At 44.2% G+C, this 25,349-nt stretch overlaps 1 protein-coding gene across 19 annotated transcripts in view; it reads left to right on the top strand.

Moving 5' to 3' along the window:
• DOCK9 (dedicator of cytokinesis 9) overlaps positions 1 to 25,349 on the top strand; it is a 297,694-nt gene that overhangs the window by 107,692 nt on the left and 164,653 nt on the right. For 8 of the 19 annotated variants that reach the window (XM_079902756.1, XM_079902753.1, XM_079902755.1 and 5 more), the window contains exons 1-2: positions 769 to 935; positions 23,667 to 23,783. In XM_079902756.1, the coding sequence (XP_079758882.1) occupies positions 810 to 935; positions 23,667 to 23,783 (243 nt within the window). In that variant the 5' untranslated portion in view covers positions 769 to 809. Of the gene's footprint in view, positions 1 to 59; positions 936 to 23,666; positions 23,784 to 25,349 lie in introns of those variants that run through there. The other 11 variants (XM_079902752.1, XM_079902762.1, XM_079902758.1 and 8 more) reach the window with 3 other exon arrangements.

Here is a 25,349-nt window from a genome sequence, read left to right as displayed (position 1 = left end):
AAGGGAGAGACACTCTACTCTGCCTTATATTTTTACTGTGATCCTCTCAGTACCTAGTACCAGACTTATTAAAATTGGTACTCACATACATATTGATGGATTTAAAGTAGTATTTTGTTTAATTTACTGTGACATGTGGTATCTTGTGAAAATGTGTGATGACCTCCTCTTTTATCTACTATAAAATAGTGGGTAAATTAAGTTTGCGTGCCGCGGGCTGTCGTGCAGGGAGAAACTCTTCACTTACATCTGCACGCATGAGGTGCCGGCTACAGGAACCCCTTGGTGTTTGCACCTCCCTGCTTTGATCATCAGCCAGGCATTTGGTGTTGAGCCATAACACGAAGGAAAGCATCCGAAAACTAAGAATTTTAGAACAGCCAGATGACCTAGCTTCTCTTCAGCTCCGGATTTGAAGTAATTACGAAGGAGTCTAACTGTGACTGGTTTTCTTTTCAACACAGCACTATTCTGATTCGGGTCGATGTGGCCCACGCTGCGTGGAGCAGGCACGATGAGGCCGGCCTTTATCGAAGAGGCAGTGCACTGTGCATTGTGCAGTTTGGGGTTTGTTTTCCTTTGGCCGATGAGTGGGAACCTCCCATTTTCCGAGCAGTAGTAACACCCCTGGAGGCTGGCCCTCCCACCCTAGCGGGCTCTGCAGACCCAGCCGGCAGGGCTGACCACTTGTGCCTGGGAGGTCAGCTTCCTTTCTGTCCTCAGGCCCCTGGCATGCTGGTGCCTTGCACAGCCAAGGACTCGCAGCTGTCCCAGTTGCCAGACTTTCTGACTTGTGTTTTCAGCCGAGGATGCAGGCTGATAAATTCAGGACAAGTAGTAGAAATGTCAAAAAGGAGCTGGTGATCGAGTCCCCCCTGCAGTGCAAGGATGCAGCCCAGGGAGAAGTGGAAGCAGAGAGCCCAGGGCCAGTGCTGGTAAGAGGGCCCCATCCACGGGGCTTCTGCTGTCTTCTCCACGCAGTGCTTTTATTGCGTGTGCATGCTCGGGGCCTCTGGCTCTCTGGTTTGATTTTAAACTTGCCTTGCCTGTTTCTGGCGAACTGTCTTCTCTGTTTCCTCCTGTAGATTGACTTCAGTTCCACTTTGATTCTTCTTTGGGAGGAAAGATATGTTGACGTTTCGTGGGTGAATGTGGTTTCCAGGAGGCTCCTTTGTATAGAACAACTGTGTATTGTTCATGTCTCACCTAGCTGCACTGTTGTCAAACGTAAACCCAAGAGGCACATTGTAATTGCCTTTTATAGGATTGAAAGACGTCTTTTGCAAAATTAAAACATATTTACATTATGTGTTTATGTGATTGTGAAAATTATGATGATGACATGGGGGGAGTGTTAAGGAACATAACTGCTGAAGTTAGTTACATGTATTCTCACTCATTTTAACAGGTTTGCCTTGAATTGAGCAAAGTAAAAAATAACCTAAGCTTTGAACCAGTTAATAGAAAAGTTTCTATTTTTAACATTAGTTAAACTCAGAGCAGTTTGGTTAAATTCAAGTGCTTCGGTAGACTTTGTAAGGGAGGAATGTGAAAAATGGTTTTGTTGTTATCATCAGTGAGTAGGTTGTGCTTCTCTCTCGGAATTTCTTTAGTACAATAAAGGCACATAATTTTTTAAGCAAACTGCAAAAAACCACCAACATGCCCTGTGGTGGGGACAATTGAGCCTTTCAAATGATCTGTTAAAGGGATTGTTAAACTTGTACTTAGCAATTTTATATAGTGATTTTTTTTTTGACACGGAGGTTCATTTGCTGTTATAAAGTGTTTGGTTAATGAACCTAATTTTCAATTAATGTCTTTAAGAATCTGAACTTAAACTTCTCTGTAATGGATTTGATTTGGATTAAATTGCCTTTGACCTGTGAGACTGCCTTATATTGTATTGCCTTCAAGATTATGTTGCTAACCACGAACTGAGAAAGTCAGTAAAGTGTGATGGGCTTTTTCACTGTAGGTTTTCATCTGAGAGATTTAGGCCCCCCTCCCCGCTCCCAGCATTGTTTAGAGATGTTATTCGTTATCTTGGATTCCTTTCTGCTAGCACAATAGTTCATTTATCCATTGAGAAGCTTGAGCAGCTTCCATGCAGTAATAGATTTAACCGGTTAAAGCTCCCAGCTGATGTCGCTTATGATTTCTTGGAGGAAGTTGTGTGGTTTGGGTTCCCTTGTGAATATTCTTAAAAATCTTTTGTCAGTGATTCTCCAGATGTGTAGAAATATTTGTCCAGAGGATTAAATACACTGTAGAAAGATGCTCTGTGATTTTTTTTTTTTAACCACCCAAGTGACTTTTAAAAAACTTGCTTCTCTTTCTTGTGCTCAAAAAATCAGCCGCTTATGTCCCAGTTATTTGTTTAGGTCAAATCTCACTCCAGGCAGTTCCACGGGGAGTACGTTTTCCACTGTAATGGATAAGGCTGTGCTGGCTGCAGCTGCACCTGGTGGGAGTGCTTGTGGGGACCCAGAAGCTTCTGGCAGCATGGAGAGCTCTGGCCCGTTCACCTGCAGAGAGAGGTGTGAGGGAGAGGGGAAGGCAACAGTGATACAACAAGAAGCTTTTTCTTATCTGATGGTGTTTCTCTTATTCCATTGGGGTAACTAAGCAAGATAAAAAGAGCTACTACCAGATAAGAGAAGCAAGGATATTTAAGCAGAGCCTCTGCCCAGGGCAGATCTCCTTACCTGTGATTCTCACTGCCCACAACAAATGAGAATTCAGCACACTGCTCGGAATACAGCTTTTCTCCAAGATGATTTTTTAAAAGTATGCCAGCACAGCCATGAGATCTGTGTGTTGCAGTGCTGTTCGTTACTATTATGTTAGTAGCCCGTGTGCCTGTTGAGAATCCCCAAGTCTGTAATGTTTACATGTAAGTAACTTACTTTGAAATCAAGTTTTGGCTGGTTTTAGTTACGTACACAATCACTCCTTGGGGAAAATATTACATAGTTTAGAAAGCAAAAAAGTAATTAATGCATATAATTAGAAATATGAATAGTGTAAAATAGGGAAATGTAAAGTGCCCTTACCTTTAATTTCCAAAAGTGCCCGCCATTTATTATTTGGTGTAAAACTTTCTCCTGTGCACATAAAAATATAACTTATTGTGTGTGTTTGGAAAATGCATAGTACTATAAATTTATGCATTAATTTTCTCCCAGAACATATCAAGAATATCTTTCTTTGTCACCACGTATAGATTTATGCCATCCTTTTTAATGGCTGTACCATAATTTGATTCCATTTGTTTCCAATTCTTTGCCATTAGTGCAATGTATAATCATTGAGAAATGGCTTTGTGGGCTGTGAGTGACTAACAGTGAATGTACTAGTAAACGTATCTGAAAGCACTTATGCTGGACAGAAGTGCTTTTTCTGTAAAACCTCTATCAGAAGTCAGTGTTTCTTTCCCCTCTGCCAGGGCAACAGTTAAGTTTCCCTTAGCAGTGGCTACTTGTTCCATGCTAGGTAAAGTCAATGTTTCTAAGAGAAGTATATGTTTGGACATTACAGATTTTCAGAGGCTGCAAGGTTCAACTTACAGGCACCTATGCTGGTAGGTCATGTCCCTTCACTGTGACAATAAACAGGAGGAAGTACATGGTGAATTTTCCCCATTCCTCTCCAGGCTCACTGCCAACCCTATAGAAAAATGACTTTGTGGGTTGTGAATGACTAATAGGGGAACAATCAGGATATTCTTGGTGTCTACAAGTTAGTTACCCCACTGAATTTGAATACCTATTTTTGCCCCCCAAACTCTAACGTAATTCCTGGAAATAATTTATTCTAATTGTTACAGCTCAACAATTTAGAGGAAAAGGGTGTGGCCTCAGAGAGTCAGAAGTGGCTGGGGTATATGTCCTGTGTGTTGCCTTTGCATTGGGTTACTTTCAAGAGGCGGGTGAGGACTGCAGCACAGGTCTTATTTTGCGAATTTTGAAGGTTGTAAGATGTGAAGATGGAGAGAGCTGCGTTTTCACGTGTTAGGTATGCTCCTTAGGTATTTTTAAAGAAGTATCTTTTCAGAAACACCTTTTCTATTTTTGATTTTTTTCTTTTTTAAAAAACAGCAATCAGAACTTTATTTATTGGCCTCACCACGTGGCCCGGTATTGAACCGGTGCCCCCCTGCGGTGGAAGTGCAGAGTCCTAACCACTGGACTGCCAGGGGATTCCCAATTTTTTATAATTTTCTGGAATCTTCAAGTGTTAAACACTGAATCTGAGTTCTTATTTTAACATTTTAAAGAACAAATGATTAGCTAAATGACCACATGAGAAAGGAGCATGTGTACCAGTGTAGAAAGGAGTAGGAGACTGGGCTGCTGGTTGGACAAGTCAGTGCGTTACCTGGAGAAACCTTTTCTCCCTTAAGTTCTATTTACTCTAGAAATAGCAGAAACGAATTAAGGTACAAACCCTGAAGGCTAAGCTTATGGGTAATGATCATGTTGTTGTCAATATCCTATAAGACTTCAGAGGACTGTGATTGAGTTAATTAAATTATACTTATAAAGCTCTTCTAAAGTTTTTCTGCATCTCTATAGAAGTCTTTAGAAATAATTAATTATATTATGTTGACGATACTTAATATGTAGTTTCTTTTTTTTTTAATATTGAGTGGTAAAGGAAGGAAGTTCCTTCAAGCTCTGTGTGATGACATATTCCCAGGTGACAAACAACAGGACATTTTACTGATTCAGAGCCATAAGCCTTCACTATGCTCTTTGGTTTTCCCCTTCATTTGTTTGTTTGTTCATTCAGCCACATTTATAAGTACTGAGGTTTGGCAAACATACTGAGTAGTGCATTGTGGATACAGGGGTAAGTGAGATACACGCTCCCTCTCCTCAGGCAGCAAGGTCTGGGGAATGAGGGGCTTCCTTCCTCAGAAATGCTTTTCACGTGGTAGTTTTTAGGCACAGTGAGTGTTAATCTCACCCATCCTTTTCCACTTAGGCAGAAAACACCTAAATCATCATCAGCTCCAGCAAGGACACATTCTATTTTTTAGCACCTAAAGCAGGCCTAGCCTTGCTTTACTGAAGGCATAGGGACCTCTGTTCACATGAATAGTCTGTGCGATTGAGGCCCGGCTGTTGCACCGTATTTTGTGGAGCGGTTGGTGGAAGGAATCTTTGGGAAGTGCATGCTTCTCTTACCCCAGAGAAGGAGCTTGCACAGCTCGTGTCACTGCCTCATTACAGCGCTGAGCCACTCATGTCTTCTGGGAGGCTTGCTCGTACAGAGCATAAAAGTCCACCCAGCCCCGGTGAGTTTCTTTTCTCATGTCTGTCATCATCGTGGAGGCAGAGTGGCTGGTCACTGTTTTTTTATAACAAGGTAATGGCAATTGCTTTCTTTCTTTCTTTTCCGCTGTAAGAATAAAAATAGAAAATATTTATATAGTGCCTCGTTTTGTGTCAGACACTGTTTTAAACCTGTTTAAACATTATTTCAGCTAGTCCTCCCAATTCCAGGAGGCAGGTACTGTTATTATTAGTCTTTTTACAGATGAGAAGACTGAGCACAGAGATGTTAGGTAAGCTGCACAAAGTCATACATTTAGGAAGTGACAGAGCCTGGGTTTTAAGCTGCCAGTCAGGTTTTCCAGAACCCATAAGTGAACACATATGTATGATTCATTAACAAAAATGAGTGTGTTCCTTATGCTTGACATTGGGATTATAAAGATGGAAAAGAGGGGTTCAAAATTCTCTGTCCTTAAAAAAGTTTTTAAATTGTTAGAGGAAGGCCAATTTCAAAGTGACAGAACAACAGCAGTTGAATAGCTCGGAAAAATAAAGAGAAGGATGGTCATGCCTGAGGAAGTTGGAAACGTGAACAAGATGGAGTTGGGAGTTACGTCACTTTCCTTTTGAGTGTCCCGTTTTATCATCTTCCCGGAAAGTTATACAGGAGCACAGACTGGTGGAATGTCTGACAGTCTGGAGACATCTTATTTTCTCCCCTAGATTTTTTTTTTTTTTAAACTGATTTACAGCACGATCCAGGATAATCCTGAAATGTTTATTCCCTAATCAGTAGAATAGGCACCGTGGTCCCCGTAGTGTTTAGAGGAGGCTGCCATTTGCCCAGTGTGCTCTACCCTTTGACAGGTAGTGGCTAAATGCAAGATAGCAGAACTATGTCACAGGCAGTGGGTGGTGTTGGGTGGTCTCAGAGAAAGCACTTTGGAGACCAGATTCAGGTTTGGTCTGGAATCTGCCTTTCAATCTCTGAGGATGACCACCCTTCCCTCCCCAACTCCGTGCCAGCCCGGCCCTGGCTTTAGGACTTTTCTCGTCTGTAAAATGAGAAGTGTGTAGTAAATAATCTCGAAGGTCTCTTCTGGGGCTAAAGCTCTGTATTTCAGGGTCATTAGCTTTGGTCCCATAATAACCTGTGATGGAGTCAGATCCAGATCCTAGAGTTTCAGTTTCAGGTTCTAAGCTTAGTTTATCCAAAATCGTTTGGGTTTTGAGTTGTAGGAGCTGTAAAACAGGGGATACTGGATTTCCACCCAATGTAATGAATAAGATGAGTGCAGTGGGTTGGCAGACCTAGAAATAAATAGAAGTGGTAGCAAATTTGCAGTTACCAGGGATTACTGTACAAGAGAGGCAAGAAGACCTGGCTTGAGCCTACAGATGACACGACTGAGTATAATTTTTAGAAACAAGAAGACTTGGAAATTATAGTTTATCCTCAACTTTCCAGAAGTTTGAAATATCCCTGTAATGTGATACATACAGCTCTTCCGAAGTGGCTCTTAGAGTACCCTTTTGAGGCTTCAGAAGTTTTTAGTGCTCGCTTTCCAGACAAGTGTACGTGCTGCTCACTAGTGGGTCTCTGAGTGCTCTGCCGGGTGCTTGGGGAAGAGCCAGTCTGAAATTCTGTTTTGGGATCTCCTTCGTGGAGAGCCGTCACTACTAAGGGAGAAGCAGAAGTTAGTGGTGCCAAGGGCCCTGCGCTCACAGTCAGGAGTCCTGGGTCCTGTGTCTTCTAAACATTCGACATTTCTAAGCTGAGATTGCGTTTCTGTCAGATGGAGGTAGTCGTGGTGTCTGTCATCCAGACTCCTCATCTCCGAGGGTTGTCTGGCTGCCCTGGTCAACTTACTGCATTCAGTCTTTTCTTACTTCGAGCCATGCTCCAAAGTGCCACCGGACCAATCTTTCCAAAACGCAGATACGGTTATTAATTTCCTCCCTAAACCCCTCCCCTGACTTGCCTTTACAGAGAAGGCAAAGCACGGCCCACTTGACCTTCAGAAGTTGGCCCTGAACTTGCTTGCAGGTCTCCCTCATCTACTGCACTTTACAAAATGCGTCCTGACCCAGGCCCTGTATTCTTCAACCGGGGGTGCTTTCACACCCGGGCACAGTGCTTCTTTTGCCTGGCGTGGCTTCACTGCCCGACCATTCTCCCTCATCCTTCAAGTCCCGGTCACATGCCAGCTCCTCCAAGAAGCTTTTAAAACTCTCTCCCCACATCTTCCCATAGACTCTGTTCTCCGTGGCCCATCATGGCATCGTTATTCTAGCGTGTTAGGTTATTATGCATCTCTGCTGTGTTGTAGCTAAGGCTTGTACTCTAGTCTCCCTCACTAATGCGGGGGCTTCTGCCCCACAGGAACCATGGTTTTCTTTGTATTGTCTCTGCCATAATGTCAAAGCTCCCCCCGCCTTTTTTTTTCTTTTCTTCTCGGCATCACTTTTGCAGGATGCGAAGAACAGGTTGCAGAAAGGGCTTCTGAGGGAGACGGGATCTGAGGATCATTCTCCCTCTTCATTCTTCCCTCTTCCACCTTCATCACTTTAGCCACTAATATTCAAGTACGTTGAAATGCCAAAAAGTAAAAAAGGATGCACCTAGAGGAGCCTGCTTGACTAAATGTGATGTGGGTATTGTGCCCCCAAACTCTCCTTTGCTTCTGTTATTTTTGATCTAAATTAAAATGTTAGTTAACACTTCGTGACTTGAGGACACAAGTGCAAACTTAGGTGACCAGGGTCAAAACTCTTCTATTTCTTCCTCTTAGCCAGCACCCTTTCCGTGTGAGTACTACTTCTTCTCATCAGCCACACCTGAAACTGTAACATCACCTTTAATGGTTGTAGGACATTTGGAAAAAATCATTGTGTGACCTTATTACCAGAATCCCAGTAAATTGATTATATGTGGAAAGGGTAGTGGAGACCTACAAGATGTAGGGCAAAGAAGACCACTCTTCCTGGGGGGAAAGAAAGGAAAGCGGGGCCTGTTAGCAACACTGAACAATGTAGGTCACCTGCTTTACTTGACCAAGACTCGACCTGACTGTTTTGTCCCTAATAGGGTAGTTTTTCCCAAATTTGTCTTGTGTCCCCAAGTGAAAATTTCAGGAAGTGGTCTGTCCTTTGTTTTGCCATGAAGTATTAAAAATTACCTGTGTGTTAAAAAAACATATGTTTCATACAGTCTATAATAGTGCTGTCTAATAGAACTATATAGCATGAGCCACATATGTAATTTTAAATTTTCTTATAGCCAAATTAAAGTAAAATCGATAGGTGTAATTGATTTTAGTAATATAGTTTTAACCCAATATTTCCAAAAATATCATCATTTTGGCATTTAATCCTTATAAAATATCAAGGCATTACACATTCTTTTATTCATACTAAGTGTTTGTAAATTTGTGTCTATTTTACACCTATAACACATCTGAATTCAGGATAGTCACATGTGGCTAGTAGCTACTGTAGTGAACGGTGCAGGTCTATAACCTTACATATTCCATAGCAGAAACACTTCAAACCAGAAAGTTGTCATTTTGGTGGGTGAGTCATTGGATGGGGTGGGGAGGAAGTGCATGATTTAAGTTTAAGGTTGGGTTTTCCTTGTGAAGATCATGTCCTTGAAGTATTTGGAGGTAATGTAAATGAGGTTCTACCTGATGGCATTAAAACCTCACATTCAAACCTGATTCTTCAGGAAGATTTAATATTTTGGAGTATGATTTGTAATGTACTTGATATGGAAAATGAATATCCTTCAGGAAAGGACTCTGCCTTTTCTCTCTCCCCCGTGAGATCATGGAGCCTGGGCAGTTCAGTGTAGCTTACGTTTCCAGATCTCAGAGCAGGGCAGAAAGGCTCAGATTTCTGTCCTTGCTGGAGGTGTGCAGGCTGAAGCATCACAGTGTAGAGCAGTGTTGTGCATTTCTCATACAAAGAGAAGTGGAAGCATTTAGGGGGGCGCTTCCTGTTCTGGAACTCTGAAATTCCATCACGTGTCTTGCTAGTGGGTGATGGGAAAGGTCCTGGGCTTGGGGCCTGGAGACCCGTGGGTCACCATCTGTGAGACCTTTGTTAATTCATGTAACCCCTCTGAGCTTCAGTTTCCGCATCTGTGAAATGGTGATGATACAACTGTAAGAAATTTGGGGAGGTTTAAAGAGAAGATATATGTGTGATCCAGCAAAGGCATGTTTATGTTGTAGGGACTAAAATTCTCCTGTATCTGAATGACACTTAACTATGTATGATCCCCGTGACCACCGTTTGGTGAGGTCCTGCTCTGTACCAGGCACTGTGTATTGAAACCCTTCAATAACCTTGTGATAAAGATAAGAGAAATTGGTACTTTTCCCATTTTCAGATGTGGATATGGAGATTTAGTAACTTGTCTCAAGGCCACATAGCAAACAAGGAGTCAAGCTAAGATTATTTTTTTTCTTTCTTTTTTTTTTTAGAAAGCTCCCTTATGTATGTATGTATGTATGTATGTATGTATTTTTGGCTGCATTGGGTCTTCATTGCTTTGCACGGGCTTTCTCTAGTTGCGGTGAGCGGGGACTACTCTTCGTTGCGGTGTGCAGCCTTTCATTGCGGTGGCTTCTCTTGTTGCGGAGCATGGGTTCTAGGCGTATGGGCTTCAGTAGTTGTGGCTCGCAGGCTCTGGGCCCGTGGGCTCAGTAGTTGTGGCGCACGAGCTTAGTTGCTCCACAGCACGTGGGATCTTCCCGGACCAAGGCTTGAACCCGTGTCGCCTGCATTGGCAGGTGGATTCTTAAGCACTGTGCCACCAGGGAAGTCCCTCAAGCTAGGATTTTAAAAAAATACTTTTTAATATGAAATTCTCAAACACACACAACGGTAGGTAGACTAGTAGAGTAGTTCTCTAACTTGGGTGGCGTCACAGTCACACACAGATCACAATCAGATTGCAGGAACCCACCCCCAGAACTTCTGATTCAGTGGGTCTGGGGTGAATGTGCATGTCTAAAAAGTTCCAGGCGATGCTGATGCTGCTGGTCTGGGACCATGCTTTGAGAAACACTGGACTGATATAAGGAATCCCCATCCCCCTGTCGCCACCTGCAACAGTAGTAAATATTTTGGGGACCAGGACTTCAATCCTAACTCCCCACACCTGCCCTTGGTGGTCTCTGAACTGCCTTTCTGGTGATGACATGCTCAGAAGCTCCTGTGAACCAGAAATGTGTTATGAATTCCATCCCCCGCCACCAATATTTTCAGATAAGTAGCTTAAAGTAGGTTGTTTGGAAATCTGACTCAATCTGGCTTTTCAAGCCCTTTAGCCTAATTACTTAACCTCTTTATTTCAGTTTTGAAAATAACTTTTATCGACATAGGAAGAATTAAAAATTTCAGGCCATAATGCTAAAAAAAAGGGGAGGGAAATTATTAGTTGGAACAGAGTCTGTAGTATAGATTTAAGATAGAATTATTTAGGCACCTACCATGGTGCATCTCTTTCTCTTTTGCTTTCATCATCACTTTGCACATGTGAAAAAATGGCAGCCAGAATTAGTCGCTGGGATGGATGTGTGTGTGTGAGAGATGCTTGCAGAGCTGTCCCTCAGGCTCTCCGCCTGTTCTCTCTCTCCTCCTCACACCCTTCTTTACCCCTCTTTGGCTCATGCCCTGTGTTAGGATAGAAAGAAGACACTTGAGGTGCTGTCTGCAAGGGTGGTCCCTCCTCCACTCAGTTCTCTCCTTGTGCTCCAGAGGCACAGGGCATAGAGGAAGCCCCCTAGATCCCTTGCTCTCTCTGGCACCCCCATTGAGCACAGCTGACTACATACAAGCAGTTGTGCAGGTTTTTGTTAACTGGTGTTATTACCTTCATTATTATCTCAGTTCCCTTTCCATTTTCTAGATGCTGTTGACTTGACAGTTTTTCATAGAGTCTTTAATTCTGCTCATTTTAGTAATAGGATAATAATTTTGGAAAACCACAGTTATTTATAAAAATGACAAATACAAAACCCAGGCACTTATCCTTCCATTAAATTGATTGATTTTGAGTGTCCAGGTATTGCTCATACTGACATGCCTGATTAAATAAAATCTCTGTGACAAGTTTTCTCATTTGAGTGCTCTTTTTAGTACTGTGTAAAAAGGGAATTCAGCATCTTATCAGTGTTTATAATATAAAAAACTATATTCACAAGTGTGTTATTCTTGGTGTTAGTCTGTTCTGAGTGTAACACCACATTTCAGCATGAGAAACATATTTAGATGTGTACAAGTCTGGTGTTCATTATGCATTCTTCTAGACATTCTCCGGTTCATCAGCTGTTATGGTTTAATGCTCAGGTTTGAGCTTTCTTCTCAGTCCAAGCTTAGATAGGGCTCCCTTTTTCCTCCACTTTTCTATAGCACGTGCTTGTGCATCAGTGAACCTGCAAAATTTAAAATGTAGAGGCTTAGAAGAAGAACAGGGACCAAGGAAGAGCATGGTCCGGGGGCTCAGGAGACCTGGGATTCAGGCCCAGCTTTGCCAGCAACTCTTTCTGGGACCTTAGGACAGTCACTTAACTCCCATCCATGCTCCCAGGTGTCTCTGTCTGTAAGACGAGAGGGCTAGAGCAGATAATCTCAGGTTCTGATGTTTGCACAATTGTAGTTCTAGTATTACTGAACCTCCTGCTCATTTTAAACATGCACGATTCTGAACAGCTGCTGAGACCACTGTTCCTACACACACTTCTCCACAGTCTGGAGAAGAGCATGTATTGCTGAAGGAGACTGTCATCATATGTTGGTTACCATGGTCTCCTAAGTTCTAATGCCCTGGGTTAAGGGAAGAAGACCATGTGTATTACAAGGAGATGGGAGGCATTTTCCACGGCTGGAAGATGTATGGACGTAGTTTTATGTCTCTCAGTCTTCACCGGTTTGCTGGCTTCCTTAGGGCCCTTCTCGACATGGCCCACCTGCCACTGTGGCCTCATTTTTCACCACAGGCTATAGTCTAGGGGTGGCTTTGAGACATGTGGGTACCCCAGGTGAGCTAATCATTGGGACGACCTCAAACACAGGCTATTCATGGGACTTCCCTGGTGGTGCAGTGGTTGAGAATCCACCTGCCAATGCTGGGAACATGGGTTCGAGCCCCAGTCCAGGAAGATCCCACGTGCCGTGGAGCAACCAAGTCCATGCACCACAACTACTGAGCCTGCGCTCTGGAGCCCACGAGCCACAATTACTGAGCCCGCGTGCCACAATTGCTGAGCCTGCGTGCCACAACTACTGAAGCCTGTGCACGTAGAGCCCGTGCTCCACAACAAGAGAAGCCACCACAATGAGAAGCCAGCACGCTGCAACTAGAGAAAGCCTGCGCTCAGCAGTGAAGACCCAACGCAGCCAAAAATAAATAAATAATCTAAAAAAAACCCCAAAACGACATGCTATTTAGATAGTTGTTTATTTTAGAGGGGGAACTGAGGGCTGCCTGGGGCAGAGGTGAAACGGGACCCCTTGTGCAGAGCTGTTCGTCTCTGACTCCAGTGTTCCCACCTATTCAGAGAAACCAAGGCCCTGCGGGTAACTATCCATCGTTTCTTAAGCATATCCATTCCAGGAGTTCCGCTGCTGACCTCAGGCGGCTTGTCCATGTATTCTTTGCAGCCGCATCGAGTGCCCTTTCAGAAAGGAGTTCTCGTAAACATAGTTTTCTGCATCACATTGGATTTCCAGTGATGCAGACACTGGTGCCCCAAGCCCTTGGCCAGCTGCTGTCTGCTCCCTTCATGCAACTCTGCCCAGCTATTCTGAACTGCCCGCTGCTTCCTGAACTCACCCTGCTCAGAGGGGATCAACCAGGCCCTGGAAGAGACTCCAGCAACTTCCTATTCATGACTTTGTGTTTTCTTTACCCCCTTCCCTCTTCGATTGTACAGATTTCAGGCCCCACAAAATCTGGTTCCATCCGTGAGTGCACTCCCTGCCTTCTCCATTTTCTCTGCCAGGAGCCCCCAGTCCACCCTGAATCCTGGCTGACTCGTTCAGCTCTTACACTCAGCTCTAACCGCCTCCTTTAGGAAGCACCCGCGTTGTTGGGCCCCTTTGCACACTGAGTGCCTGTGCTATGCCAGGTGCTGTTCAGGGGCTGGACAAAGCAGAAATAATATAGACACAGTAAATAAAATAGAACTCTTTGCCCTCATGGAGCTTGTAATCTAACTGGAGTGGGAGGGGGAGGGGAGTCAGGTTCATTCTAGTGGGTCAGGTGCCACTCCTGGGTTCCCACTGCTGTCATTCTTCTCGGGACTGTTCACACACCTGCCTTCCCTCTGGAATTGTGAGCTTTCTCGGGTGGGGGCTTTTTATCTCAGTGTCCCAAAGACCTGGCACAAGGCGCATGGATAGGCTCAGTGAAAATCTGTGGAGAGAAGGAACGTGTAACTGCTAATAGCATTTGCACGTGAGGAAGGGGGGCAGCTGCTAATTTCCTGCACCCACCCTAATTATAGGAAGCTGAGGACTTTTCCTTCAAAGCTGACAACTTCAAGAAGTTCCCGGTGCGAGTACAGAGTGAGTGAGAGTTGTGTGCAAGACGGTAGTGCAGAAAGGCTCGGGGGCCACGCTGATTAACGTCTGGTTGCAGAAGCCCTCTCCTCCTTACTGCAGGCCGTGTCGTCCCCCTCTCCCCGGCGACAGTGCTGGGGTCCTGCTGGCAATGTTGAGAAGTGCACCATTTTGAAAATGGTCTCAGTTCCATGAGGGATTTTTATCTCAGCTGGTCGAGTAGCTTTTATAGCTCTGCAGATAAATCAAGGAAGCCCTAAATTCTTTATAAGCAGAAGCGATGCATTTCTCATTGCTTAAAATAGGGTGCTCCAGGAGCTGCCATTTCCTCAGTTTGCTATTTCAAGAAGTGGCATTCAGGGTTTCAGCTCGTGTTAACATTTAATTACCAGGCGCACAAAGGCAAGAAATGACTAGAAAGTTCACGGGAAGCTATCATGTCAGAGGGAAGAGCAGTAGAATCAGAAAGCCTTTTTGTGTAGCTCTTCCCATGGTTTTTGAGGCTTCATACATGTTTGGCCAACACTGAACTCATTTGTGGGTTGATGCTCTCCGGTTCTGCTGGATTCCAGGGGAATCTCATTTTCTTGGCGCTCAGAAGATCCCCTGCCTTCTGATGGCCTGTGGATCTGGAATTTCAATCTGCGTGGTTGTTGAGCAGCCAGACGCAGAGCAGCAAATGCTGTAGGAAGGGCTGAGTTCAGAGAGGCTCAGAGGGAGATGGACGGGAGGGCACGTGGATCACGCCCTTCTGTGCCCGTGAGAGCCACGTGATCACTGGAGGCTCGCCTGCTGCCCGCTGCTTTGACCAGCAGATGGGGACTGGTGGCCTTGGTGTCAGTGGCTCACCTGTGCCCATGATGTCCCTTGAGGTGGAGGTGCTTCTCCCCACCGTCTGGTCACATGGCCCTGGCCTCAGGCTGTTCCTGTGAGTCTCTTCCAAGGAAGCCAAGGCTTTGATTCTTTGATAGAAAACCGTGTGTGGGCCCCAGTGACTCTGCTCCATCTTCTGCCCTGCGGAAGCGCCACACAACCCTCGATGAGCAGCGTCCCTTGGGATTTACCCCCCCCCCCGCCCCTTCTCTCCTCCTCAGTGTAGATCCTGCTGATCTCATGGAGCTGCCCTCGTGGCGGGTGGGTCTAAAGTGTACACCCCGACCCCCAACTGTTCTCAGCCCTTCCTGACACGAACCTCATCAATAATCAGTTCAGTTTATAACGTAAGCGTCTATTCGGGTTTTCTTTGGGCTCAGTCCCTGAATTCCACTGTCACCTCTATTTATTATTATATATTAATAGTTTCCTCTGCATTCGGCCTTCTGTTTTTCCTTTTTTTGTGAGAGTCCCTGCCACTGTTGTCTGTTTAATATGTTCCTTGGAGGATAGAGGAAAGTTTTTGTAAACAGATTGGTGAAATTGAATGTATGTGTAGCACCCACTCAAAAACAAACAAAAAACTAAGATTACTGTCATGCAAGCAACATATTTAATAATAATAATAATGGTTACATTTATTGTGTGCCTACTGTTTGCCAGGCTGTGTCGAACATTAACTCAGTGAGGCCCAATAACAACCTCACGTAACTGCACAGCTCAGCTTTCTTAAGCACTGTACTGTAGACTGCCTTCAACTCGATCAATATCTGTGTGGCATATATGGCCCTATCAGGGCAGATCCAGGTTTTCTGAGCAATGAAGCTTAGAATTTTGGGGACTTTTAAGAAAAATAGTTAAAAGTTTTAAATATAAAATTTATAAATACAAAATTTGGCCTGGAAGTGAATGTTTGAGAATTTGAGTTTAGAATAATTTAGAATTTGAAAAGAAGTCACAACAAATTACAAAATTTAAAAAGCCAAATTATCAACATCGGAAATACAGGAAAACACATTTTTATCAATGAGTCTCTTGGCACACCTCAGTAATAACTTTCTTCCTGGCATTTTTTGGCTTCATTCTCCTGTTACCTCTCATATGATCATGATTTTGTATCATCATTCTGTGTGGCAAGAATAGGTCGTTCAGTCTTTCCTGTAGCAAGGTTAGTTGAACTTTGTATTTTGTTAATCATAGCTTAGAAAAGTTTCTTCTAGCTCTGCAACATTTGGTAACATCACATAAGCTTTTAGGATTGGATAAACCTCTGTTAGGTTTCTTCTGTACAGGAGCTGTGTGATTTGGGGGCATTCTCAGTTTGCGCAATGACTAATCTCAAGCACCTCCTAGCATTTCTGGCCCAAGCACCTTGGGATGTGCCTATATTGCAGTATGGCCCCTGTGTTGCACCTCATATCGATTTGCCTATATGACACTGGGTGGACCGACATAGTGGGCCATGTTCCTGTAAACCTTCCTACACCAGGATGCCAAGCAGCAATTGAACTCAACAGGGACGTACGTGCATGGGGCCTGGAGAGGGGTCTGTGCAAGTGAGGGGCATTCAGCTGTCTTAATGACAGTCAATGTGTCTCTGGATCCTGGGCTAGATGCTGCGGGAGCACAGAGATAAGGAGGCCCGGCCCTGTCCCAAGGCACTAATAGTGGAGGAGATGAGCTGTCCATGGGTCATTTCAATGCAGGGCAGAAGGAACTGCACCCTAGGACTGCTACTAACCCAGATGCAGTGGTCAGAGACGGGACAGGCTGCCTTTTAATGGGTTGAGGTGGTGCCCCAGTTATATGGCCATGCACTGCATGCCCTGGGGCCAGAGCAACTACGCTTTAACTTTTTCGGCATCTCTGCCTCTGTCAGATTTGTTTCTTTAGAGGAAGGATTCTGCTGCTAAAATAAAACATCTTTGGACCTCTGCCTGAAGGGCTGTAGGACTCTGACAGGTGTATAGGCATGGGGAATGACAGGAGCAGGCTTGTCAGAGACAGTGAACCACACTGCTTGTGTCATGGGCGCGCGGGGCTGGAGGTGTGACTGGAACCTGTGCACCTGCTTGCCCAAGGAGGGCTGCGCCATCACGTTAAGGAGTTCAAAACCTTGCCCACCTGAAGAATTCTCATTCTTCCCTCAGCACTCGTGAAGCAGCACTTCCTTGGTGAAGTGAGGAAACTTTGCAGCCGTGGACAGTAATTGACACCACCTTCCGCCCTAGCTCTGCATTAACGTCTGCCCGCAGCTCTCACTATACTGAATTAGGTGTTTACGAGCCTGCCTGTCCCACTAGTCCAGGGTTTCTGTGACTTGGTTCCATGGCTATTCTCCAGGGAGGGACAACCCTCCCCCCAAAACTGGGTATAAAATGTAGAAAGTAATGTGTATATACATTTCTGGGGGGAGGGGGCCCATGATCTCAAAGGGGTCTGTAACCCAAGGAGGTTAGGGAACTCAACACTGGGCTTGTTCCTTGTTCATCCCTAAATTTACAAATTCCAGCACAGTTCCTGGGTCATCATGATAGACCAGGGGTTCTTCAGAATCCCTTGGAGAGCTTGTTCAAGCATGGTCCCCATTCCTGGAGTTTCTGATTCAGGCCTGGGATGGGGCCTCAGAATGTACATCTGTGTGAGCTTCCCAAGTGATGCTGGAGGTGCTGTTCCCGGGCCCCCACTTTGAGAACCGCTGTTGTAGACTGTTGTGGACTGAAAGTACCACAGTCCTTGCCCTGTCTGACTTCACAGTAACCGAGAACTGAATGTTCATAGATAAGGACTTTTAACCTCCAAACGGGGGAGAAAGCTGAAGGACTCGTGTGTAGATTGAGTTACATTTTCTACACACTGTAAATGCACAGTACATGCACTGTACATGTTCTCAATGTCCTAGACTCGGGAGCTGGCCGAGCCCCATCATGCCTGGGGAGACACAGTGTCCTGGAATATTGAAAATTCAAACTGGTAAGTGTGCAGGGGTCCGGAATCTGGTAGTTCTGATGGCCTAGGAGCCGTTCTAGGAGTATTGACCCTTCATCAATTTGGGTGATTCTGGACTCAGATTTTTTTTCGTTTGAAGATAAAAAATCAAGAACTTGTATGTAAATTATCTCAATAGAAAAGAAAAAAAGTAGCTCTTTGTATAATCAGGACTCATAATATGGCTGCTCTCTTGCTGTCTTGCACATCCCCTGCCTGACCCTGCCGTGCGTCACCCTTACTTTATGCACATGATTGCCTCCCTCTCCTAAGCTGACGGTTTAGTCAGTAACTACCTATGTGATTGGTCTGAGAGTGACTGTTCTAGCCCTGGGACTAGACCAGCTCCAGTATGTTTGGTCATCAACAGGAAACCGTGGCCCTCACTACGGTTGCTAGCCCAAAGAGCTGCAGGGGGATGTGTTCCAGCAGTGCCCCTGGCAACCGAGGAGCCTTCTGATGGCATGTCCCCATAACTGATAGCATCCTCCTCCTCTGTGTAGCGAAGATTGCTGTCGTGTCCTACCTGCCGTGAGCTATACATGGTCAGCTGTTGCTCTGGGACTTCGGCCTCTGGCTTGTAGGAGTCCCTGTTCAGTAAATCGTTGATGTCTATGTCGCCGACTCCAGGTTCTTCCTCTGGCGTCATGGCCGGGCAGTTGCAAGGATTGCAGGACTCTGGGGTGCAGCCCAACACTCTTGGAGTTATGTCACCAGGAGAAGCCTTGAACTTAGGTGTGTTGAGATGACTTTAAAGCCAAGGCCATGTGCCAGCTCTGTGCTAACAAAACCTCTTTCTTCTGAACCAGGACTAGGGGACTGGCAGTCTGATAATTAACCTAATTTCACTTTGCTGTTAGTGTACATTCCTGTTAGCAGTGATGCTGCAGGCCAGTTTCCTACACTAGTGGGCTGTCCCCCACACTTGTGACCAGCTGGAAAAGCTTAGTGGAGCTGAAGAACACTGAACAGCTGTAACCAGTGAATCATCAGTTTAAAGAAAGAGTGGAAAATAGGCGATTGTGCTCTTGACCCACAGTTTGGTAGATAGGTCCGCCTCAAGCCTCCCAAGCCCCTCTCTTCTGTCATTTCTTTCTGTCTTCTTTATCTTGCCCTTATGTTTCCTCCACCCCTGCATCTTCTACCTCCGCCACGCCTAGGTGTCTGTCACTTTTGTCTCTTTCTCTCCCCCATCTCCTTCTTGTCTCTTTTCTTTTCTTTCTTCACCAGTCAGTCTCCCTTCTCAGCCTTTCTCCTCGGATAGTTTCTTTCTTTCTTCCTCCTAAAATCCACATGTAGAATCCACATTGTGCCAGTTATTTGTGTTTGAAGCAAGAGCTTTTTGCCTTGTTCTTAACTTAGGTAGCAGGTGAGTTGCTCTCCATTGGCCCCTTTTCCTTGGAGTCAGCGGTCCTGTCGGGGACCGTGCTCCCTGCAGCTGCCGAAGACCTCTGCCCAGTCAGGTCTCCAGGAGTCACTTCGTTGAGCAACTTAAGGATTTGCACAAGTTTCAAATCTTCCCAGTCCTGGAGTCCCGAAGACCAGAGAAGACGTGTTATTCTTCTCTGAGATTTCCTGTATTTCTCATTCTTCCCTGAGATTTCCCTTATGCCATTCTTCTGTGGGCTTTCCTGGTTAACGTGCATCATCAGTCTTTAACAGAAACGCTGGCTTATAAGCTCTCCACAGACATGCCATAGTTGAGCATTGGTGAGCACAGACCCTTAACAAGGAAGCCTGGAGAAGGAAGGGTTCTGACTGATAGAAGACTGGGTTCTAGTCCCGTCTGCCGGCTACTTGGGACGCTCAGGCAATCAGCTCAATTTGTGATCCTCAGTTTCCAGCCTCAGTCAAATGGAGTGATGTTTCCATGCCTACCTTTTGGTGGCGTTAAAAGATAAACTGAGGCGTATTAAACATTTCAAGAGTTTATTTGAGCAAAAATCGATTCAAATTGGGCAACACCCAATTCCCAGTGGTTGGGAACACTCTGATGATAGGAGCTGGTGAGAGATTTACATAAAGAAAAGTGCAGAAGCAAAGAAAGGAATAATTGATTGGCACTAGCGTGAAGCCTAGTCGGCTGTGCTGGGTTGTCCTTAGTGTTTTGATTTCATTAACCTTGAGGCATTTACAGGCTTACATTTCAGTTTGCTTACATAGACTGCCACCTCAGACTGATGGCCTCCTTGTCTAGTTAATTTAACAATGGATTAAGTGTGATCATCTGTGTGAAAACACCTCAAAAATTAACAGTGGCCCACAAAAGCAAGGTAATCCTAATACCTACAATGTTACATAAAATACTGCCAAAATACCTTCAGGGGAAAACAGTAATTCATCTAATTAACAAAAGCGTTATTTGGTATGCTAAATAGCAAAACTGATTTATGAATATGTTAGTTGTTTTCATTTACTAAACATTTAAGAAATCCAAGTTCAGTCAAATGGTGAGAAGTGTCATTAAATGCACTTAAGAAGCTGTAAACATTGTATCAGTCCAGACGCAGAAAACACATCAGTTGATTGAACATGGAAAATTAATGTAGAGAATTATTAAATTGGTAAAAGGGGATCAACTACTAGGGAGTAAGGGTAACTCTAAAGCATGGATCAGCAAACTATGGCCCGTGGGCCAAATCTGGCTGTTGTACTGCCCCTCCCCCTGCCATGCCAGTTTTGTTGAGATGTTGACGTACACCACTGGGTTGCCTGTTTTTGTAAATAGAGTTTGATTGTAACACTGCTGTGCCCGTTTGTTGACTGTGGCTCCTTTTGCTCTGCAACAGCAGAGTTTACTAGTTACGACAGAAACTGTAAGTTAGCCAAAATATTTGCTCTCCGGCTCTTCACAGAAAACATTTGCCAACCCCTGCTCTAAGAATACAAGCCTAGTCTATCCAGGGAGCAGAGACCCAAGGAAAGCACAAACTGGGAAGAGCCCCCCAACCCCCGCCTGCCCCACCCCACCCCCCAAACCTGCACCCAAGGCTAAGATTCAGGCCTAGGTGGAGGGAGTGCGGCTCTGGTCTCTGGACAGTGGAGAAGTCAGTCTGCTGAGGATCTGCAGGCTAGAGGCTGGGAACCACCTGCTGGGGTGCCTGTGCAACTTCTGGAGGGTGTGCGCCACTGGGTCTCTCCCAGAAAGCCCCCAGAAAGCCCCAAAGCAAAAAACCCAAAAACCAAGGAACAATTCCAGAACACTGGAGCCTGAGAAAAGCCCCTTTCTAAGCAGTGTCCCCGCAGCACCCTCTGCTAACCAGGGCTAACACTGCGGCAGTTTTCTGAGAAAGCAGTCTGACCTTACCCTGTGGCCTGGAGGGAGTGGAGCTGATGCTCTGTGCTGAGGGGCTGGAAGGGGAGGTACCCAGCTGAGGATTCCCCTGGGCCAGCTAGTGCCTGTGGAGGTGCCCAGGGCTGCAAAACTAGGTCACCCGCTCTGGGCTTCGCTGGCTGCAGTCATGTGCTGGACACATACAGGGCAGGGGGGGAGCACAGTGTCTGTTCCATCCTGCAGTCTTTCTCCTTCTGACCTCCTTGTAATGGAAGTTTAGCTGTCAGAATCCTGAGCTCTGTCACTGTAGAAAGCTCTGTGCCTTTTTGGATTTTATTAGGAATATAGTCATGGTTCCTAAAGAAAATGTTACTGATTGTGACATTGATCCATTTTGCCAACAAGCACCTGTAGATTGATTACTATATACAACATAACAAAATAAAATAAAGGAAGAAATGATGTAAGTTGAATTAAAATATTTTGGAGAATACTTTTATTTTGTGTCAGTTCTTACTTAAAAATAATTACTTGTGTAAATGTTTTATTTGGCTTCTTTTGAATGTAAAAACATTTTAACATTACAGATATTTTAGAGGAAGAAATTACCTACACTTTCACAAGATAGCTTTAATTTTTTTGATTGTGTATATATATTTTCAGTCTCCATCCATAAACATGTACTATTACCCAATTATAATAATTGTGCACATGTCTGAGCACTGTGTTTTTTCCTCAGCATATCATGACGTCATGTAGAGTCTACTTAAATCAAGTAATTGAAGTTAAAACGAACATTTTATTCTTATATTAGGCAGAGCAAGCTGACTGCTTCATTAAGAAACTTGAGAACCTCATTGGCATAACACAGTAGATGCTTTAGTTCTTCTTCTCAGGCTATCTCAGTGCCTGTTTCAAGCAGACAGCCTTCAGCAGGGTGATTCAGGATCCAAACTCCTTTCGTCTTGGGGCTTCACCCTTTCTTTCCTCAGGCCTCCTGAGTCCACTGCTGGATCCTGTGCATGCTGCTGGCAGAGGGGAATAGGGAGAGAACAGGGGAGAGAGGCCATCTCAGCTAGCTTGGGCAGCTGTAATATCAATAGAGTGGGGCTTAAACAACAGATATTTATTTCTCATAGTTCTGGAGACTGAAAAGTCTAAGATCAAGGCACTGGCAGATTCAGTGTTTGGTGAGGGTCCACTTCCTGGTTCATGGATGCTGTCTTCTTGCTGTGTGCTTGCATGGTGGAAGGGACGAGAGAGCTCTTGGAGGTCTCTCTTATAAAGACACTAATCCCATTCATGAGGGTTTCACCCTCATTACCTGATCACCCCCCCAAAGCCTCATTTCCTAATCCCATTATTTTTCAGGATTGGGTTTCAACATATGAGTTTTCAGGGCACAAGCATTCAGTCTATAGCAGAGGCTTTTATGAGCCAGGCTTGGCAGCGACCACATCCCTTCCACTGACATGCTGTTGGCCAGAAGACAGTCACATGACCACACTAACCATGGGGAGGCTGGGAAATGTAGTCCAGTTCTATTTGGAAGGAAAAGAGACAGATTTGGGGAACACAAAGAAGTCTCAGTTACAATTCCTAATTTAGATGGCACTTACCCGATGTCTTTATTATATTTATTATCTGTATATGAATTGTCATTTTAATATATAGAGCATTTGTTGAAATTGTGTTATCAGATGTTTTTTATTAATAGTTTCAAAAATAATCTTGCAGTAATGAATTTATTGATATAATGAATTTACTTCTGATAAGTGTGTGTGTGTGTGTGTATGTGTGTGTGCACATGCGCACGTGTGCCTTTTTAAGCGCTTGGCATACCGTGCTATAGTTAGTTGACTATATATCTTTATCCTTGACTTAGCCCAGTTAGTGCCTTGCATGTGGGAAGTGATCACTGAACACTGTGGCAATGACTAAAACTAGCTGAGATTTTTACTGAGAATAAGTTTGGAAATAGCTAGAAAAGGCATATTCTCTCTTTTCTTTCCCAGTTGCTCCTTGCCTCTTTCTTTGGATTAGTGCATTCCAGGGATGATCATCCCTACCCCCTGGGGGTCACCCACAAGCCCTGGTTTAAGTACTTTTTTCCCTTGCTTGCCTGATTTTGGTCCAGCTCACATTTCTCTATGTGTAGGTGTTGTATATGTAAGTGTATAGATAGTTCAGGTTAGACAGGGATATTTTGAGACTCAGAGATGAGTTCCATAGAGTTTTATATAAAATAGTGAGCTCTGGGGATTGCTTTAAGCCTAGGGCCAAGAAGAGATGGTCACGGCTGGAGCTGGTGGCCTTCACTGCCAGACCATGGCTGGACCTCCAAGCAGGGCAGTTCTGGCAAAGCTTAAGGCTTAGAAGGGGACTGACCTAGCCAGGGGTGACCCAAGACGTGACTGGAAGTTCCACCAGACTCCATAGCCTCCTTTGTGTTTAAATAACCAAACAAGCATGAGGACCATGAAGTGTTTTCTTTCCTTTGAAGACAACTTGTTTCTCTTGTTTCGGATTCTTCCTGATAGCAAAACTGATACACTCTCATTGTAGAAAAGTTGGAAAGTACAAAAACATGTAGAGTAGGATGTATGAAGTTCTTTAGTCTTAAGAAGTTACTTTTATCTTATAAGAGTGTTCCAATTGCTTATCTTTTCACCTTCTAGGCCAAACCAAAGCTGATTGAGCCACTCGACTATGAAAATGTCATCGTCCAGAAGAAGACACAGATCCTGAACGACTGTTTAAGGGAGATGCTGCTCTTCCCTTATGATGACTTTCAGGTAGGTAACTTCTAAGTGTGTGTAAATAGAGCCGTGTGGAATTATTTTTGCATATATATGTGTATATATGTGGGTGTGTGTACACACGCAGATCTGAATATATGTTACATATGTATACATATATGTATGTGTGTATGTACATGCATATATGCAAATACATGTGTACACATATGCATAAACACGCATACGTATATGACACAAATATTTTTTCAAGTGTGTATCTTTTATCTTGAATAGACGTGCTATACTCTGGGCTAATTCTGTAGACACAGGTGTCTCCTGTGTCTTAGGAAATTTGTTTGAAGAGGTGTCTAGGGGTTTTGCCAAGTGCCTTAGAGTCTTAAGGATGGGATTTGCTCGGAAGCAGTGGAGGATTTTGCCATGCATCCTTTTAGAATGTCACTTTGGGAGACTGCCTTGAGAGAGGCCCTGAACTGTGTGTGGGCTCATAGAGAAGAGTTTGGGGGTTCTGACATCGAGGAATGTCCTAACATTTACCTCACTGATGCAGTGACAGGTGCTGTTTCTGGGAGCTCAGTAGCTGCCAGCAGGGGACTCAGCACAGCTTCTGCTGTGAGCTGCTCTAGATTGTTGCTTGAAGCCTTTCAGACTATGGCCTGTGGCTGAGTGACCCACAAGAGCTTTGAGCCACTGAGGAGTGATAGAACCCCAGTACCGTTAGATGCCTGGCAACCTGGAGTCATCTTTGTCTACTGGAGATTCCAGTTATTGCCCTTGATCTCCTGGGACTTAATCTTGGCACTTCCTTCTTCTCTACCTGATGCTGTTACCATCCAAGACCTGTCTTTTGTGAATTAAACTGCCTTATTATTTTTTTTAAAGCTTCCTTGATTCTTTGTTGTTTAATTTTAAAAACTAGTACATACTTGTAACAAACAAACAGGCACTATTGAAACACTTGACATTAAAAGCCTCCCCTACCACCTTCTTTTTAATCCCACTCCCCAGAACATAACCTGTTATATATACAGTTCTTTATGTACCAAATTGTCTTTAGAAATTTCCATGTTAATAACAATTGTTAAATTATATTCCTTGAAGTTTTTTTTTTCCCACCAAATTTAAAAGCTTCCAGTTTACAACAAAGGTGAGAATTTTCACAAATGTTCACTTTTTCTAACTGTGGGTAAAATGATTGTTCTTTAGTTCTTTCCTGAAAAATAAGGAATGCCACGGAAATGAAATTGACTACTAGTGAGATGCTGCTGCCAAAGTACGTTCTGCTCATAAATGGTTTCAGATCACGCCCCCAAATATGATGCCTTGAAAACTTCATTACAAGAGTAGATTACCTAGCTAAGGGATGAATAAATGGAAACCTCAGAATGATGCCTTTTGTTAGCATCATTTGTTAGCATGAGAAGTTAAATCAGATGATTACAAATTATACTCCATGTTGACGTATTTTTCCTGTCGTGTGCTCTGAGGAAGGTAAAGGTTGAACCTCAAGTTTCTCTGAGCGTGAAGTATGGATTCTTCTTGGTATCAGTTAGAGTAACAAAGTTATTTCGAGTTTTGCAGCCTGGAATGCAAAATTGTATTTGC

Source organism: Stenella coeruleoalba (genome assembly GCF_951394435.1).
Source record: "Stenella coeruleoalba genome assembly, chromosome: 18".
NCBI lineage: Eukaryota > Metazoa > Chordata > Mammalia > Artiodactyla > Delphinidae > Stenella > Stenella coeruleoalba.
This window is presented reverse-complemented; position numbering and strand designations above follow the sequence as displayed.